The following is a 21,126-nucleotide window of genomic DNA, read 5'->3' as shown; positions in this document are numbered from 1 at the left end:
GTATCTGGGTACAGTGGCTAAGGAGGGAGAACTAGCCCAGTTTAAGTCTGGCCTGGGCAACAGAGCCAGACACCATCTCTTTAAAAAAAAAAAAAAAAGTTAAAGAGTATAAAAACAATGGCAAAAAACAAATCCCTAATCAGAATCTAACATTTATTAACTTAATGAACAGAAAATTACAAAGGAAAAATGAAGAGATTCATCTTTGAAAATAATAACAATCTGCAAATATGCAATCAACTCAGGTTTACTTATGAACATTTAATAAAAGTACATATCCCAATGTGCAAACCTAAATACTGTTAAATTGACACTATTTTAACAAATGTGTTCAAATACTGCCTAAATTAGCCAGTCCATCTTTTATGGTAGCAGCAGTAAAAGCAGACTGCATGTTACTGATGACAGAATGTTCCTTTAAGTGAATGTTAGCTTCTATAGCTTTAAGGCTTTATATCACTATCTAAAGAAAAGTGTTCCTGATGCAAGTATGATATAAGACAATTGTGAATGATGCTTTAAAAAGAAAAAAAAGGCTACAAAAATGACTATTCCAAATGAAGCTGCCAAAGTTGCCTGTTCTCTATACCGTGTTGCCATTTTTCCATGGAAAAAGAACTCAGTGAAAAAGAATCTGTAAGAAATGTACATGGAATGCTTCCAATTTACATCGTAAGAACAGGAACTTACACAGTTTTAAACAATGCTTTATTAACTGAAAATAATATACTTATCAAGTTATTTATCTTGGAGAGATCGGTAAGTCTGTAGATGGTTCATTCTTGAACTATACCACAAATCTTAAAGTTTTAGCTATTAGATGATTATAAACCAAAATTAATGCTGATGCAAATATGCAGAATCACACTATCAGGCTAACCAGACAATCTACCATGTACTAAATTGGTAATGATGAGACAAATAGCAATTTCTCATAATAATAAGAACAGCAGCCATTAAAAACTACAAACAAAAATAATGGAAAAAACAAAGCAAGCAAGCAAAAAAGAAGAGAAAATTACAGCCACCTTGACACAATACAAGGATGAAATTTTTCCTAGAAAACAGCTAGAATTCCAATTATATCCAGGTACATAAAAATAGTGTTAGATTTGTAACATCTATATCCAGGTACATATAAATAGTGTTATATCCAGGTACATATAAATAGTGTTAGATTTGTAACATCACTGAATACTGAATTAGAGTCCTCAATGACATTCTTTATATGTTTGTTTTAGTTCTGAATAAATTTTAGTAACATTTATTAGTATGAGTCCTTAGATATAAGAAGAAATGAAAGTTTAAGGAAATGGGTAAAATTTACTCTTCAGGGCAAAGGACTGAAATTTTTATATCTGCTCAGGGCCTCAAGGTCTAATACAGACTGCAGATCATAAAGAATTATCTTGTTTAAATACATTTTTAGCGCAAGATAAACTGTACCTCCCTCCTCACTTCCCACACATAAAACAAGAACAAGGCTTCAAGATTATCAGGACATACTCCTGTGATCCTAGCACTTTGGGAGGCCCAGGCAAGGTGGATGCCTGAGCTCAGTAGTTCAAGACCAGCCTGAGCAAGAGTGAGACCCTATCTCTAAAATAAAGTAGCTAGGCGGTGTGGCGAGTGCCTGTAGTCCAGCTACTGGGGAGGCTGAGGCAACAGGATCACTTGAGCCCCAAGAGTGTTTTGTTTTGAGATAGGGTCTCACTATATCACCCTCGGTAGACTGCTGTGGCATCACAGATCACAGCAACCTCAAACTCTTGGGCTTAAGAGATTCTCTTGCCTCAGCCTCCAAAGTAGCTGGGACTACAGGCATCCACCACATGCCCAGCTATCTTTTTTGTTGTTGTTGCAGTTGTCATTGTTATTTACCTGGCCCGGGCCAAGTTCGAACCTACCAGCCTCAGTGCATGTGGCCGGCGCTGTAACCACTGTGCTACAGGCGCTGAGCGGAGCCCCAAGAGTTTGAGGTTGCTGTGAGCAATGACGCCATAGCACTCTCCCAAGGGTGACAAAGTGAGACTATCTCAAAAAAATTATCAGGACATAAATAACCATTAGGAATATATTAGTAATGTATATAGAGAATTATGCTTATCAGAGTATCTTACAACTGTACAGTGTACAAAGCTCTTTTATATGCACTCACACCCATCATGAGAAGATGAAATATTCTCCATTCTAAAGACAAAAAACCCAAGCTCCAGAAAAGTTAAGTGTTTTCCTCAAGGTCAAATTAGACATTCAGCTATGTGGCAGGGCCAGGACTTAAATTTAGGACTTCCTATCCCTAGTTCAGTCTCTGTGCTCCCTAACTACTATAAGCCAAAGTTAGACATCAAATGAAATATGTAAAAAGGCTTTACAAGCCAGGTACAGTGGCTCATGCCTGTAATCCTAGCACTCTAGGAGGCTGAGGTAGGAGAACTGTTGAAGACCAGCCCACACAAGAACGAGACCCCACTCTACTAAAAATAGAAAATTAGCGTCATGGTAGTATCTGTAATCCCAGCTACTAAGGAGGCTGAGGCAGGAGGATCCTGCGAGCCTAGAAGGTTGAGGTTGCCCTGAGCTATTATCACACCACTGCACTCTAGCTGGGGTGACAGAGGAAGACTCTGTCTCAAAGGAAAAAAAAAAAAGGCTTTGCAAAACTAAAAAGAACTAGAGGAATTTTATCTTGAAAATCATTAATCATTCATTGATACACCAATGAAATTACCTATGCCCAGGCCCTACGTAAGCAATTCAATCTCTACTCTGGTCTAGGCATTAGGAATTTCAAAATCTGCCCAGGACAGAGACCTTCTGATGTAAGTTACATGATACAAATAGCAATAAAGCTTTACAAACATGGTTTTTCACTTTCATTCAGTTTTACTTTTACATTTCCCTATTAAATAGTCATCACATCTTAATCAGACATGGCATGATAAGAGTTTAAAAAGCCAAAAGTGCTGACTTGAAAGATTTTAGCATTAGCCATAAGGAAAGTATAGAAATCTGCACAATACCAATTACATGAAAATATTTTTATATTGTATTGTATTTTAAAACTCTATTCTAGTTAATATTTAGCGTATTCAATTAAGAGGTATATGTCAATTAAAATTATAAGGTAAGTACAGTTTTTACTTTATGTATAACATTGAGAACATTTAAAAATCATGACCTTCAAGTAAAGAAAACCAAATTACTTTGATAAAATACTACATTTAAGTTGTATTCATTTGAACAGGGAACTTTATAGCACTGAACATAATAAATAAATAAAAGTAACAACTAAGGTATTTAAGGGACAAATTAGATGGTAACTAGCACTGACAGTCATTTTTAAAATACTGGATATTACCCCAATCTTACCTTTTGTAGACTTGTTGGGTTCAATTGAGTTTTGTCAATTATTTTTATAGCAACCTAGAAAAAAATAATAAACACTTATGGATTTAAAAAATTTAGCAATTATGAAAAACATACACCATAAACAAAGTTGGAAAACTTAGCTGGTTATAATAGGAAATGTAACTTTATAAAACTGCACAACTGAAAGTAGGGGCTTCTAACATTTTATATTTAAGTTACTTACAGATAAGGGGGAAATTATCTCCTTCAAAGCAAAAAGAAAGGGAAAGGGAAAAAGGGAAAAGAAAAGGGAAAGGAGAAAAGGAAAAACATACACAATGAAAACACTTCTAAAAAGATGTAATTTAGCAAATCTTTTCTTCATTATTTATTAACATTTTAATTTTTGTCAACTCTCTGACCCTAGAGAGGTAACGATAGCTTTTCTAATTTTATATAGCCCAGAATATTCAACTCCCCAGGGCATACTGTGCAGTGAGAACTTAATAAACAAACAGATCAGTGCTCAGTCTGGAAATTTTAAGAACATTTTATTTAGTTATAGAAGAAAAGTAGACTAATCTGTGGGCTAACCAAATAAAACAAGTACAGAAGGAACAAAGGGTCACCTGGCAGCCTTTGTTCAAAAAGGGGTGAGTATATCAGTATATAAGAATAAGCCACTAGGATACAGGAAGAAAGAACTAGAGCTTCTATTTATGTGCATTTTTTATATTAAAGGAGTAAGAATCAGTTTTACTCTTATTTACTAAGTAGACCTACACCAACACTCTCTCCTGGTCAACTTCTTATTTGATGGATAAAAATGATTTCTATGGATTATAGGTATCCAGAATGAGGAAAGGATAGGAGTGATGAGGGAAGGAAATGTAAGTGGACAGAGGCTTTGCCATGGGAGGCTTTGCCTAGGCTTTGACTAGGGAGCTTTTTTTTTTTTTTTTGAGACAGAGCCTCCAGCTGTCACCCTGGGTAGAGTGCCGTAGCATCACAGCTCACAGCAACCTCCAACTCCTGGGCTCAAGCGAGTCCCCTGCCTCAGCCTCCCAAGTAGCTGGGACCACAGGCACCCACCACAACGCCCAGCTATTTTTTTGGTTGCAGCCATCATTGTTGTTTGGTGGGCCTGGGCTGGATTTGAACCTGCCACCTTAGGTGTATGTGGCTGTCGCCTTAGCCACTTGAGCCACAGGCGCTGAGCTGACTAGAGAGTTTAAATCACTTCAGCTTTGAATCTGAGGGCCACGTCAGCAAGTGAACCTGTACAATAAGATCAGAGAGACAATGCTTCCTGCTGTGCATCCTGTAACACCCAGGATAAGACACACCACTGCAGAAGGCATTTGCAACCAAAATGGGAGAAGGGCTGGGAGATTCTCTGTCAGTGGTTCTCACACTTTTTGATCTCCTTTACACTCTTAAAGACTAATGAACACCCCAAATGTGGATTATATTAATATTTATTGTATTACAAATAAAAACTGAGATATTACAAAAGCAAGCACTTAATTTATTTCAAATAACAATAAACTTATCACATGTTAACATTAAGTAATTTAGCTGTATGAAATTTTCATTTCTTGGTAGCGCCCATAGCTCAGTGGGTAGGGCACCAGCCACATACACAAGGCTGACAGGTTTGAACCCAGCCTGGCCAGCTAAAGCAGCAATGACAACTGCAACAAAAAAAATAGCCGGGCATTGTGGCAGGAGTCTGTGGTTCCAGCTACTTGGGAGGCTGAGGCAAGAGAATAGCTTAAGCAACATTAAGAGTTTAATGTTGCTGTGTGAGCTGTGACACCATGGCACTCTAACAAGGGTGACGTAGTGAGACTCTGTCTCAAAAAAAAAAAAAGAAAAAGAAAAAATTTTCATTTCTGCTTCTGCATTCAATCTGCTGTGACCATCACACATCATGCCTCTGTAAAAATTCCACTCTACACTTGTAGAAGGGAGAATGAAAAAAGCAAATGTTTTAATAGTATTTAAAAAATAGTTTTGACTTTACAGATCTTGAAAAGATCTCAGAAAACCTCAAGGGGGTCCCATGCCATACTTTGAAAATAGCCACACGATATACATTAATACTTTGTTTTTAAAAAAACTGTTTAACTTGGTCCAAAGCCTCTACCTGGCCTAGTTATTTATTTCCTATGAATCCATAACCTTCCCCAAGAGCTACAGGAAAGGAAAAGCTGCAGCAAAGCATCCAGTGATTCTGAGCCCAGAGTGGAAGGACTAATCCCAGGGGGAGGCAAATCAGATTTGGGAAGAAATGAAGAGTAAATCAATGTGTGTTCCAATGGGAAGTAAATAAGCAGAAGACAATAATGGCTGCTGAAATGTGCAAACACTGACTACTTTGTGTCTACCTCAATTGGAGAAAAGACACTTTACTCATCTTTATAGTCCTACACACTACCTGGCACACAAGGTATACTCAATAAAGGTTTGGTGAGTTGACCTGAGGCCATGAACACCATAATCAGTACCCAGACATTTTACACATGGAGACAGCACTGTGAGGAAATAGGGCTTCTGGTGTTTTAACAGAATAATATGGTTTTTAAAAGTACATAAATCAAAGTCAAATGAATTAATTTCCTTCAAACTTTACTCCATAGGTAATTTTATGTGATACGTTTGGATCTACCAATTCCAATGAAACCTGTTAGATATACTGTTCTTTTCCAGCCCCCATCCGGTTTTGCTCCTCCTCCTGGCCAATCTGTCAAACATGCTGCCATTCCAGTTCTTCTTCCTTCGAATCTTCTGAGACTTGGTTTCTATTCTCATGACTGTTCTCAATCACCAGTTTCTTCTAGTTCTGCTCAATACCCTCCTTCTATTCTAAAGATTCTCTTCTGATTCTGTTCTTACATATTTTCATCTTCAGGTACAGCTAATCAAACAGCATCTAAAGCAAAAACAGGAGCTCAAATCCAGTAGAAGCTCCATAGCTGACCATCTCCTAGATTGATCACCTCCTTAAGTGGACCTAATTTTCATAGATAGGACATACACTACATGTACTTATCAGTACAGTAGGCCTAGTTCCTTATGTTGACCACCTTTGTACATTGATCAATTTGTTACAGTCCCTTGGGTGGAACTTAAGAGGTTCTACCTACTATTTGGCTTAATAAAACTGCAGAGAACAGTCACTTTATCAAAAGCAACTGCGTCCCCAAAGTGAAACATTTAAGAGGACAAGTGCAGATGCAGCAGTGAAGCCTGAGGGGGAAGTTCCCAATCCCCTCCTCCTCCCAGCTCCCTGCTGGGAAGATCCAACCAAAATAACCCTGGCCGGGAGCTGGAGACTAGGGAGTTCAGACAAAGCTGAGACCCTGAGGTTACCAAAGGGGTGGCAACTGTGAGTACCACTGGTTGCTGTGCCTCACAAAGTTACAGATTAGAAAAGACCACCCACTCATTCCTATGGTTGTGGAGCTGGGTGAAGAGGAACACAGCAAACACCAAGAGGATTCACTAGATGAGAGAGGAGTGCCATTGCCATCTACTGTGTAAAGTTCTGAGAAATCCCATTTATAATCACCCTGATGCCAGAAGCAAAGTGAAAAATTACAAAATAGAGATAAGGACAACTCATATACAAGAAGGGTTTCCCCCCAACAATCCTCAACCAAAAGGCCCGAAACCCACAGCACATACCCACTGAAGAAAAATCCTTATCTGCTACTTTCTATCAGTTCACTACTGGTCAAAAGATCCTGCTCCCAGAAAGTATTAAAGCATCCACAACCACTAAAAGAGCAGGCAAAAAAAAGACCCCAAATCCTTTAAGGGAATATGGTGTATTGATGAGCTTGGACTGCCATAACATAATACCATAGACTGGGTGGCTTAAACAGAAATTTATTTTCTCACAGTTCTGGAACTTGCCAGTCCAAGATCAGGGTGACAGCATTATTGTTTTTAGTGACGGCTTTCTTCTCATTGTGTCCTCACTAGTGGAGAGAACAAGTTCTCTGGTGTCCATTCATATAAGGACACTAATCCTATCAATCAGGGCTCACACTTAAGACTTAACCTTCTATACCTTACCTTAGATAACACAGTCACACTAGGATTAAGGCTTCAACTTGCAAATTTGGGGGAATATAATTCAATCCAAAGCAAACAGAGATCATGCCAAACAACTGCCAACAATTGGCTACAAAATAAAATTTCAACATGGAGGAATATAATAAGCAAGAAGCAGATACAAAATAATATACTGTATAGTTCCATTAATAAAATGTTTTAAAAAACAGATAAAACTAATCTATGGTTTTAGACTGTCAGCACAGTGGCTCCCTTGGGGAAGAGAGACAAGGAGTGACTAGAAGGGGCAGAAGGAAGAGGCTTCTAGATGTGGGTCAGAGAATATTTTTTGCCCCAGGTCATAGTTATACAAATGTATTTATTTTGTAATAATTCATCAAGCTATAGATTTATATCAAGTACTTTTTGTGCATGTTATATTTCAAAAAAATGAGTTTTTGTGTGTTTTAAACATCAATGATGACTTTAAGAAAACCACAATAAAAAGTGAATAATGTCTAAAACAGAAAAACAAGAACTTAAGCATGTTATAAAGATATGAAAGTAAAACCTAAATAATCAGTTTAAAAGATAAAGTGGCTCTCTCAGCAGACTAGGAAACAGGGGGACAGAGTAGTTTAGGAGATAGTCTCCTAATAATTCTTTCTTCTCCTACCTGATGGGCAGGAGAATAATAAACACAAAATGACCAAAAAAAAAAAAAAAAAATGCCAAAGAGAATGGAAGAAGTTAAGCGCCAATAGACAAGTGACCTCAAAATTTCTGAGTAATAAAAATCTTCCAATCATACAGTGGCACACACAGTAGGGCACAGGAAGACAAGCCTAGAATGTGCGAAGGAAAAACTTAACCCAAGAGAAAATAACACTTCTGTACGTGGAAGGTCTCAATGCAAAGACCAACTCTGTCTCAGCTACCTGAAGCCAGGCACTCAACCAGTGTCTTCCACATACCCCCACCCCATGTAGAGGGAGCTCTCAATTTGCTTCTTAGGGTTCCACTCTTCAAAATATTAACAGAAGAACAAAAATGAGGAAAGCCTAAGATCTTTTCTAACATCATTTCCTATGCATGTGTTAAGAAAAAACAGCTGAAATAATTAAGCCTCTTCTTTCATAAAAAGGATACAGTTAATTCTTGTTATTCATGGTAATATTCCACAAAGTCACTGTGATCACCAAATTAGTAAATACTGTATTATTGCTCCTAGGGGAAAATAGAGGGTTAGGTTCCTACAAGCCACAGGTCACATTTCCATCCACTGATCAATGTTTGTTTTATGCAGGTTATCTGTTTAATGACATCTCCTATTACAATGTATTATTGGTTAAGCTCAACTCAATGCCAACTGCATGCCCTAATGAATGCTTAACACATGCATTCTTTGTAAGAATGTGCACATGCCCTTGCACGTAGGAAGACTGGATAGTGCTTCAGCACAATCTGGGAGGGCCATCTTAAATAGAGAAATCATTAACAGCAAAAAAATGCAAAAAAAAAAAAAAAAAGTGTCATTAAATAGACCACAAAAAGGACTACAAGGGCTGAAAGGCAAAGTGCTGCCTTTATTGAATTCAGCTGCAAAAATCAATGCCAAAGTCCTATACTGATGTTAAGGTTACAAATAAATTTTATTAAATAGGTGAATCTGCATATACAAAATCCACAAAAAATGAGTATTAACGATTTGTTTTGGAAATGGATAGTGGTGATAGTTGCATAACAATGTGAATGTACTTAATGTCACCAAACTATATGTTTAAAAAAATAGTTAAAATTTTATGTTATGTATATTTTACCAAAATAGAAGTATCTACAACTATCTGATTTTTAATATGTAAGAATCAGGCTTATATGAAGTATCTTTATGCACATTAATTAAACTTCCAAACTAAAAGCACTGTTGATCATCTTTTTGGTCTCTAGTTATGTCTGTTGGCAGAACATTAAGACTTTCACCCTTCTGTGCGATTGCTTCCAAATTAGCTACTATTAATTTTTAACTAAAGCAAATCATTCTGGGTATTAACTCTTTTTAAGAGTTACTTTTACTTTACTTTAGAGTCACTTTTAGTGACTGAAGCTAGTCAGTCACTAGCTTCTATGAATAAAAATTTAGTCAGAGTGCCATGGCTCACTCGTATAAAAACCCCATCCCTACAAAAAAAACATTTTAAAAATTAACCAACCAGGTGTGGTGGAACATACCTGTAGGTCTAGCTACTCAGGAGGCTAAGAAGGGAGGATCACCTGAGCATAGGAGTCTGAGGCTACAGTGAGCTACGACTGTGCCACTGTACTCCAGCCGGGGTGACAAAGACATTGTTTCTTTAAAAAAAATTTTTTTTAGGCTGGGCATCTATCCACAAGGAAAAAAAACCTTTTATTATAAAGATACTTGGGGGAAGATGGGTGGAGGGAGGGTAATTGGTGGGATCATGCCTATAGTTCATCTTATAAGGGTACATGTGAATCTTTCTAAATGTAGAATACAAATGTCTTAACACAATAACTAAAAAAATGACATGAAGGCTATGTTAACCAGTTTCATGAAAATATTTCAAATTACATATAAAAACAGCACACTGTACCCCATGACTATATTAATTTACACAGCTATGATTTAATAAAATAAATAAATATACCTGTACTAGGTTGTTTATTGCAGCCCAATTTACAATCACTAAAATGTGGCAACAGCCTAAATGCCCTTCAACCTAGGAATGGATTGGCAAACTGTAATATATGTATACCATGGAATATTATTCAGCCATTAAAAAAAAAATGGAGATTTTGCACTATTTGTACTAACCTGGATTGAGGTAGAACACATTATCCTTAGTGAAGCATCACAGGAATGGAGAAGTATGAATCCTATGCATTCAACTTTGATATGAGGACAATTAATGACAATTAATGACATGGCAGGGCATGGGGGAAGAGGAAAGCAGACAGAGGATGGAGGGGGTGAGGGTAAGGACAAGAAAAAAAATAGTGACTAATTCTCACATAAATTGAATTTGATTTTGACTAAAGTATATTACTTAAACATTAATTTTTACTTCAACTTGTTAATATGTTGTTTAGGATACAGAATACTGCATCCTCACTTAAAAGTGAATTATGTTTGTAATTTCCCCTTTATAATAATATATTTTTTCCAATTTTAATATCAGGTATATCCAGATTAAGCAGAATGATTTTAAAGTATTTCTTCTTTTTCTATTGTTTAGAAGATTTGGCATGATCTGTTTTTTGAAATTATCTTCTATTTTTATTTATAAATATTAGTTCTCTATTTTTTGAGACTTTGGGGAAAAAAATAAGTAGTTAATTGATGACTCCATACTGAACCTCAGAGTCAAAGCATTCTATAACAGACATACTCTTATTTCACAATGCAAAGTTACTTTCTTTGCATTACTATTATTATTATTGCTTAATACTTCGTTGCAGCAATCGTCTGATTTCTTTTCTGAATGTATTTATCTTCATTCATTCTTTACAAGGTTTTTGTTTCTAGTACTTATCTTAAACATTGTTATTGTTGTTAAATTTTAAGCCTTTTTGATTTTGTGAAGGCAAAAAATGGAAACCTAGTAAACACATGTATATGTAAAAATAAAAAAATACAACTCATCTACACACATACAAAAAAAATTTTTTTAGGTAAATAAATAAAAATCAAGGTTCTTTTCAAAAGAGTTCCAGTCTCTGAATAAGAATTCCAGAACGAAGAAGTTTAAATTTTAAAAAGACAATTCTCCAGAACTAAAGATAAAAATATCTATACTAAAAGGGTCCAATAAATACCAAGAACAATGAATGAAACTTACTCCTTAGTACCTTATTGTGAAATGTCTAAAAACCAAGGATAAATTTCAAGACATCAAGAAAAAAAAAGTTAACATACTTCAGCTGCTTTCTACATCTGAAAACCTTTTATGATCCCAAATTTGAACTTCCTACTCTTTTAACCAAATCCTCCTATCCTTCCTGCTCACTCAAATCCTGCAATAATGGTCTGAACTCAGCAGGATCCACTGATCCCACAACTTTATGGTCTGTCTTCCCCCTCACGTTCTTACTTCCTACTTAAATCTATCTTTTCATTTTAATGACTCCAGTGAACGTTCCCCTGCTCCTGACTCATTTCACTGCTCTAGTGTGACAAAACCCCAACTCTCTGCAAAAGCCATTCCCACAACCAGGAAACTAAATGTGGCTGAAGAATAATATACAGCTCTGCTGACTCTTTCCAGTTTTAATCCTTGACCACTACCCTCAAGGAAGCCCTAAAGCTGCCTGGCAATTCTACACTTCTCTAGTCTATTCACTCCCCTGCTTACCTGCTAATTATTTTAACCTCTTCAGAACCCTAAAACCTATCTCCTTAGTACACTCTTAGCTTAAGATCTTGCTTTTCATTTTATGGAAAAAATAGCTACACTTAGGAGAGATCTTCTAGAAGCTCCCACCACTCCCATCACCTGCAATGATACAACTACTCTCTACCTTCCTCCTGTTTCTATGAAAGAACTGTCCATCATGGTGGACACTCTAACGTCTGTCTGTCATCTCTCTTGCACTTTCCCCCTTTCTGTTAGATTATTCCCATTAGCAAACATGTTGATATTTGGCCTAACTTCTAAAAAACAGCTAGGCCTGATATCTTAGCTACCATCCTATTTCTCTGTGACTGGAAAGAGCTATCTTGCTGTCTTGATCTCTACCCACCTATTATCTTTCTCTCTCTCTCTCTCTTTTTTTTTTAAAGACAGTGTATCACTCTGTTGACTTGGCTAGAGTAAAGTGGTGTTACTGTAGCTCACTGCAACAACAAATACCTGGCTCAAGCAAATCCTCTTGCCTCAGCCAACCAAGCAGCTGGGACTACAGGTGTACGCCACCATGCCTGCCTAATTTTTCTATTATTTATTAAGACAGGGTCTCACTCTTCCTCAGGTTTATCTTGAACTCATGACCTCACGTAATCCTCACACTTCAGCCTTTCTAAGGGCCAGTACCACAGGTGTGAGCCAAAGTCTAACCTAACTTAAAAAAAAAAAAAACTTTTTTAAAATTAAAAATTACATAACAAAATAAATGATCAGAGCCAAAAGTCAACAACATTTACAAAGTCTTAATCAAATAAATAATCTAAGTTTAACCAAATACATCATTGGATTAGGAAGGCTGGGGAAAGCAAAGTAGATATAGATGTGAGATTTAAGAGAGCTATATCCCTCTCTTCCATAAGGAGAAAGTCACCATGTCTAAAATTATAAATCTGGAGATAGCTGACAGAGTACCAGAAGAGTGAGCTTAAAATGAAAGTGGGAGCCTTTGAGTAAACAATACTAAAGGAAAAAGTGGGGTGAAAAAAGAAACTTCTGATTCTAGTTGGAACTTTTTAGTATACCTGACTTTCGGAAAATAATTTTTTTAAGATAATAGCTTCAATTAAGTACCAATGAGTGGTACAAGTGAGTTCTCTTGCCATTCATCTGAGGGGAAATATCTCTGAAAGGCTATGAAAATCAGTGAGGAGAAAATTGAATTTAAAAGAAAATATTTAGCTTGAAAGAAAACTGCAGTACAAAAATAGACAATATTTCAGAAACCAAAATAACTCTAAGTTGTGAAAAGTTGGCCAAAAGCAAGAAAGCAGATGCAACTAACGTCCCAAATTCATATTAAATATGGGACAAATGTTCTCATGACAATAAGGACAATTTTCATCCAAGGTTGGATTCATCCAGATTTCACAACTGGTCCTTGTGGTTGAAGAAATAGAAAATAAGGATGATGATGCCCATTTCTGATTAGTTCATGTTCTCAAAATTAAAAATTAAGAATCATGCTAGAGAGTGAAGTCTATCTAAATTGAACTTATACCAAAATCATTTTATTTACTTAAAGATTTGATTCTATTTCCACCATTATATTTGTTAAATAAAAATGTCTTTCTTCCTAAGAATTTACAATTTGTCATGAGTTCCTTTTATTTATATATATATACATATATATATATACACACATATATGTTCACAAGTATCTTGTAACTTAAGTGCATATAAATTATCCCTACTCCCGTCTTTCAGGGAATTCTTTCCACTACATTAATTCCATTACATTTCTTTCTTATCCCAAGGACAGAAGTTAAAACTGTCTTAACACAATACATAATAGCCCTTTATCTTAGACCAACTCAGAATGAATTAAGTCCCTGAATCTCTAATACCACTTTCTGCAATCCCTTGGGTTTTCTTTAGAGGTTTTAGTCACCTCAATAGGCAAGATACATCACACATCCATCAACAGAATGCTGAAAAAAATATAGACACTAGCTTTTAGTAGGCTGAAAATAGTACCAAGTGATAAAAATACCAATAAAGAGACTAACAGGTTATACTCAACAAGACCAAATTTTCTAGTAACAATTCACTTTATTTTTTACCAGGTGATCCAGTAATGTCACTCCTAGGTAACTATCCTAGAGAAATTAAGATTTATGTTCACATAAAAACTCCCACAGGAAGATCTAGAGCAGCTCCGTGATTCGAATTTAATTGCCAAACAATGCAGACAATGCAAATGTCCTTCAGTGGAGGAGTGAAGACAAACTGTGGTCCTGCCATACAATGGAATATTTCTCAACGATAAAAGAACAAACTATCACTATATGCAACAGCCTCAATGAATCTCAAAGGCATTATGCTGAGTGAGAAGCCCATTTCAAAAGGTTACATACTATACCATCTGATGTCACATGACATTCTCAAAGAAACCAAAACTATGGGGATGAAGGGTGGTTATACCATAAAAAGACAGCACAAAGGAGGTGTGTGGGTTTTTTGAGAGTAATGGGACTGTTCTGTATCGATTATGGTGATGGTAACATGAATATATACACAGCTAAAATCACAGAACTAAACATCAAAATAAAAAATGTACAATTTTTTAAAGCTTAATTATCAATGTTCTAAATGCTACTGAGTTCACCGAAATACAAGATGTTATACAACTGTCACTGCGTTTCCACACATTCACAAGAGTTGGGGGGAAAAACTCATTTACTATAGCAACAAAAATTATAAAATACCCTGGAACGATTTTAGCCAGAATTATACAAAACCCAGATGGAGAAAGTTACAAATGCTGAAACAAATTTGATACATAATTTATATTCCTGGATACAAAGACTCCGTATCATTAAAATATCCCATTTCCCCCCAAATTAATTTATGAACCAAACCAATCTTACCAAAAATAATCTAATCAAAATTCTGTGCTCTCTAGTCAGAACATGGCAACTTGATTCTAAAATTCATCTATAACCAGGCAAGGTGCTTCACTCCTATAATCCCAGCATTTTGGGAGAGCGAGGGAGGAGGACCATTTGAGCCCAGAAGTTAGATGTAGCAGTGAGCAATGATTATGCCCCTACAATGTAGTTGGAGCAACAAAGCAAAACCCTCTGACTGTAAAAAAAAAATTGAAATGCAATGCAGTGCAATGAAATGAAATGAATCTGGAAGAGTAAATGGCAATAAAAAATTTGAAAACTAAGAATTATCAGTAGTGGACTACTTTAAAACATCAAAATACACAATCAAGGCTCAGCAGCCGTAGCACAGTAGTTACAGTGCCAGCCACGTACACCAAGGGTGGTAGGTTAGAACCCTGCCCGGGCCAGCCAAACAACAATGACAACTGCAACAAAAAATAGCCAGGCATTGTGGTGGGCACTGTAGGCTGAGGCAAAAGAATCACTTAAGCCCAAGGGTTTGAGGTTGCTGTGAGCTGTGACGCCACAACGCTCTACCAAGAGCACGACAGTGAGACTCTGTCTCCAAAACCAAACAAACAAAAAAACACATTCAAAAGATGCAGTAATAAAAACATCATGGCATGGGTATGAGGTTAAATAACAGATTGCAGAAAAAAAAAGACACATGCAAATTGAGAATGTGGTCAAATAGGAATCTTCGATCAGTGGGGAAGGAACAGACGGTTCCTGGACAAGTGGTATTAATACCTATGGAAAAAAAAGAGAGATCCCTACACCTCACACCAATCCCTCCAAATATACACCAAATAACTGTGAGCCACAGGGGGACTATTAGAAGATAAAATAGTATTATCTCTTAAATTGTGGAACAAAATAAACCCACTCATTAAGACACGAAAAACAAATGTAATAAAGAAAAAGGTAAGTTTACTACCTAAAAATTTAAAATTTCTCTGGCTCGGCACCTGGGGCTCAAGCGGCTAACGCTCCAGCCACATACACCTGAGCTGGTGGGTTCGAATCCAGCCCAGGCCCGCCAAACAACAATGACAGCTGCAACCAAAAAACAGCCAGGCGTTGTGGCGGGCACCTGTAATCCCAGCTACTTGGGAGGTAGAGGCAGGAAACTTGCTTGAGCCCAGGAGTTGGAGGTTACTATGAGCTGTGATGCCATAGCACTGTACCCAGGGTGACAGCTTGAGGCTCTGTCAAAAAACAAACAAACAAACAAACAAACTTCTCTTAAAGAAACATGTAATAAACAGTTAAAAAATAGCCTAGGGAAAAATATTCATAACCTATACAACAGATGACTGAAACATAAAGGGTTTAAATCACTAAGAATGAAAATAAAGAATACAAGCAGGAAACTTGCTTTAAAAAGAAAATGTGAATGGCAAAACCATATGAAAATACCATGAATGTAAGTAGTTATGAAGGAAAAGTATAACTGTTTTTTATACTATGTTTTGTCCATCAGTATTTTGGTTTGAAAGTTTCTCCCCACCCAAATTTATGCTCAAATTTAATTTCCATCACAACAGTATGAAGGGGTGGGATCTTCATGAGGTGACTAAACCATGAGGGCTCTATGTTCTTTTCTCTCTTTGTCTCCCTCTGTTTTTTCTTCCTCTCTCCAAAATTTCTCTCTTTATACTTTCACCATGATTTGATGACGAAAAAGTCTCTCACCAGACAGGGGTACTCCACACCTTGGACTTCCTAGCCTCCTAAGACTGTGAGAAATAATACATTTCCTTTCTTTTTTGGGGGGGAGGGTTGGTTTTTCTTTTTTTTTTTAGAGACAGAGTCTTACTTTATTGCTCTTGGTAGAGTGCGTGGAGTCTCAGCTCACAGCGACCTCCAATTCCTGGGCTTAGGCAATTCTCCTGCCTCAGCCTCCTGAGCAGCTGGGACTACAGGCGTCCACCACAATGCCCAGCTATTTTTTGTTGCAGTTTGGCCAGGGCTGGGTTTGAACGCACCACCCTGGGTATATGGGGCCGGCGCCCTACTCACTGAGCCACAGGCACAGCCCCATTTCCTTTCTTTATAAATTATGTGGTCTTTATTATTCTATTGTAGCAACAAAAACAGATTAAAACAACCAGATGAAAATTATCTACAATGGCTCAGCACCCATAGCACAGTGGTTAGAACACAAGCCACATACACCAGGACTAGCTGGTTCAAACCTGGCCCAGGCCTGCTAAACAACAATGACAATTACGACAAAAAAACAGCCGAACATTATGGTGGGTACCTGTAGTTCCAGCTACTTGGGAGGCTAAGGCAAGAGAATCACTTAAGTCCAAGAGTTTGAGGTGCTCTGAGCTATGATGCCATGGCACTCTACCAAGAGCAACACAGTGAGACTCCGTCTCAAAAAAAAAAAAAAAAAACTACAGTATAACCAGGATATAGGAAAACGGACATTCTCATTCATATTGGTAGGATAATAAAGTAGGGACATCACTCTTTTTTAAAACTGATTTAGCAGTATCTATTGCAATGTTAAATATTCATCCACTTGATCCAGGACCTCCACTTCCAAGATTTATCTTATACGAAAGTTCTTAACAAGAAAACACAAAGTTATACAAAAGAACATTCACTGCAGATCTGTTTGTAAAAACAAAAAACTCAGAAAAAGACCCAAGGCCCACAGAAACAAAATAAACTATGGAATCACTGTGCCCTGGAAGACTATATGCTGCCATAAAACTAAGTGTGCCAGAGCTATAAATACTAAGACCCAGACATGGTCAAGGCATATTACTAAGTAAAAAAACCTACAAATATTATCCATGTGACTTTTTTTTTTTTGTTAAAATAAATAAAAAGTTAATGTCTATATAAAAGATGGTGGATATACGTGTGATTTTCATGAGAGAGAGAAATTTCAAGAAATTTTTACATTCTTCATAATAAATTTATAAACTGTTTGTACTTTATGTGATTGTAGGTCAGACCTACAATAGGAAAAAAAAAAAAACAAGAGTAAGATACTTTTGCCCACATAAGGACACTAGTGAGTAACCACCAAGAACTGGTGAGAATGTAGAGTTTTGGCTCCTTATCTCAAGAAAGGCTTGATGAAGGACTGTAGAGACAGCTCTACCCACTCCTGTTTTTTAGATTCCAGAAGCAGGTGAAGCAACTCAACAGGGAGTTCTAACAACAAATCCAAAGGGATTCTGTCACTGAACCAGACATGAATTGTGAAGAAGCAAAGATATAGTTATAGTCTTTTAACTGAAGATTGCAGTCAGCGTAGACCCATGCTTCCCAACCTTACCCAAGTCCCAACACCTACAGAAAACAAGACTATTTGTAGGCCACGTTGTTACAAACAGGCTGCTTGGGAGCAGAATGCCGGGCCCAAGACCCCTGCTCTAACAGCCCCAAGCCAGGCAGGCTGTGGGCATCAATGCCATGGCACAACTGCCACCCGGTCTTGGAACATTCACCAAGAGGGTCTGGCAAGGGGAAAACATTTCTTTTCAAAGTTTCCTTCAAAAGTATGATTACATTCATTACATTATTATATTACAAATATTTATTAAGTACCAAACAGGTACTGAACACTATGTTAAGTACTACTAGCTATCCCTAAAGATTGGGGGTGTCCCAAGGGGTGGAGGAGAGCAGACAAAATCAATAATTACAATCCAATATAATTTGTGCCATATAGGGAAGTCTCAAGAGTTGTTTTTTTGTTTTTTTTTGTTTTTTATCACATCCTACGCCTGGGGAAAGAGATCTGTCGATGTCTTACTTCCCAGAAGAAGTGATCCCAGTGCCAGAGGGTGAGGAGTATTTCAGGCAAGACAACTGCAGGTGCAAAGACCTAAATGCAAGAAACGATGTCAAAGCAGCAAAGCAGGCTCTGTGCCAAACAAGAAGTGAGGAAGAGTGAATTTCTTGATTTTAGTGAATGTGTGTTGATAAATGAGTAAGGCTGAGCAAAAAGCCAGTATCACAAAGGTTAGGCAAGTGTGTGCCTTCTTGCACCACAAGCCATCCAACACGAGTTATGAGGAAAGTATTCAGACAGAGACGAAGAAGCCTCTTCAGGATAAATCTGTCAATATACACACAATACTACTGATCTACAGGTACCATGACCATATATACACATGAGTACATACCTGAAGTTCAAGACAATTTTTACTGTGGTGGCAGACATTTACTACTGAAAAAGAACAAAACACTACCCATTTTTAAAGGTGATGACTATGCAAACGCTCAGTATGATACTCACAACATTTAAAGGAATGGGAAAACAAAAGAACTCTCAGACAGTAAGTGTTCCGTGTTCTTTTTTTAAAAAAGTTTAATTAGCTTAGAAATAAGTCCAAATATACACATTCTTCTTCTTTCTCTCACATAGAAATAAACAGAGTAAGTGATATAACAAACATAAGCACAATTCATATTTACCTCTCTGCCTGTAAGGATATGTCTTGCCAATTTCACTTTTGCAAAATTCCCCTTGCCAATTGTTTTCAACAGTCTGTAGTTTCCGATGACAGGTTGTTCATCTGCACAGGAAGCTATAGAGTTTCTACACCAAGCTCCAGAGCGGCCAGTGCGAGAGGTAACTTCTTGACGCCCATCTCCGTGTGACGTGTGCTACAATACAGCATACACAAAGATAAGGAAATGAGAGAACACATAGTACCTGCCAAGTTTCAAGAGCCTCTAGCTGAAGAAACAAAACACTGCTGCTTTCATGTTCATCCTAGAGTATCTAGTGCTTCAAAGGAATTCAACCACATGATACAAATTTATGAGGAAAACAAGAGAATGCTGGAAAGAAAATTTTCAAGTGGGTGTTCAGAAGAAATCAGACACTTTGAATATGTGCCTGTCACATAAAATAGGAGTAAAGGGGATGACTGCCTTCTGGTCATACAGAGCTTCACTTTCCCACATGCTAGCAAATGCACCCACATAGTTGATCCTCACCACAGCCTGAAAAGCGGCAGAACAACTGTCACTACTCACCAGATGAGGATGCAGCCACATAACTGTTTAGTGAGAAATCCATAGAACATCTGGAAGCCCAGAGTCTTCCACACTATGCTGCTACTAACTTGGAACTGCTAGACTGTGAGGCCTTTGATATCTATTTCCTGAACAGATGAATAAAGCATTCAGTATGCTCAATAAAGGTAAAATAAACCATATATGGCTCTAACCATATGAAATAGTCAGGCTTGAGAGTTATGCTTCTATGTCCACACCGTGTATGCTTCCAGATGCACAAGCATCCTGCTGCCACTGCACCCTCAGCCCTCACATGGCCTCAAAGGATTAGATGTTCCACACCTGACCCTGTTGTGGCTGTTGACTCCTGCTTGAAGGAGGCTTCTCACTACCCGCATGCAGAACCACCTTCAACTTCCTTTATAATTTTCTCTGACATTTTGTCCAGAAAAATGTCCCTTCTTTCACTCACTTTCTATACCTACAGGTCAAAACAAACTACTTTGTAATATGCTTATGTTAAGAAAATTAAAATCAAATGTATTTTTTCTTTTTTGATTCAGGTCTCATTCTGTAGCCCTGGCTAGAGCGCAGTGGTGTCATCATACCTCCCTGTAGCCTTGACCTCTTCAGCTCCAGTGATCCTCCTGCCTCAGCCTCCTGAGTAGCTGGGACTACAGGGGTAACTACCACCATACCTAGCCAACTTTTTTGTTCTTTTTTGCAGAGATAGGGGGATCTCCCTTTGTTTCTCAGGCTACTCTTGAACTCCTAGCCTCAAGTGCACAGCAAGCTATAAAGTTTCTACACCAAGTTCCACAGCAGCCGGTGTGGGGGAGCTAAGATTCCATTTTTTCTAGATCTACTCCTGTAATAAAGCTAATACATCACTTCTAAGCCCAGACTGTTTCCATCATATGTCCCTTTAAGAAAGTAACCTAAACTTTTAACAAAGGAGAAAGAAGCCAATCTCACTGAAATGAACTACAAATGGGAGAAGCTAAGGACACAGGGATAGAAATGATCAATCAGAAGACCATAAATACATCATTAATACTGATGATAACTAACATTTACCTATTACTTACTATGTGCCAGGCACTCTTCTAAATGCTTTACCCATTTGTCTCCCTTAATCACTCAACAATTCAACCAGCATAAACTAGATATTTAGAATAGTATTAGTGAACAACATATTCCTGCTCTCAGAGAGCTTTTAGTACTGCACAGGAAACTGACAAAACGTAAGAAATATGTAACCCATACAGTACATTAGAAGATAGCAAATGCAATGGAAAAAAGTTACACCAGCGTTAAGGGGATTGGGAGGGCCACATAGTCAGAGTATGCTTCACTGAGGTGACATCTGAACAAGATGAGGAGGTGAGAGCATTAGTTATGTCAAT

The 21,126-nt window shown here is 37.4% G+C and overlaps 1 protein-coding gene across 4 annotated transcripts in view; it reads right to left on the bottom strand.

The window, feature by feature from the left end:
• The window catches only part of MARK3 (microtubule affinity regulating kinase 3), an 89,978-nt gene that overhangs the window by 60,578 nt on the left and 8,274 nt on the right, over positions 1-21,126 (bottom strand). For 3 of the 4 annotated variants that reach the window (XM_003799336.3, XM_003799338.3, XM_003799335.3), the window contains exons 2-3: positions 19,172-19,363; positions 3,373-3,426 (exon numbers count right to left, since the gene is read on the bottom strand). In XM_003799336.3, coding sequence (XP_003799384.1) covers positions 3,373-3,426; positions 19,172-19,363 — 246 coding nt within the window. Of the gene's footprint in view, positions 1-3,372; positions 3,427-19,171; positions 19,364-19,738; positions 20,279-21,126 lie in introns of those variants that run through there. The other variant, XM_023518858.1, reaches the window with a different exon arrangement.

The sequence above is a fragment of the Otolemur garnettii genome, unplaced genomic scaffold, assembly GCF_000181295.1.
Source record: "Otolemur garnettii isolate 467f Iridium unplaced genomic scaffold, OtoGar3 scaffold00149, whole genome shotgun sequence".
Classification (NCBI taxonomy): Eukaryota; Metazoa; Chordata; class Mammalia; order Primates; family Galagidae; genus Otolemur; species Otolemur garnettii.
This window is presented reverse-complemented; position numbering and strand designations above follow the sequence as displayed.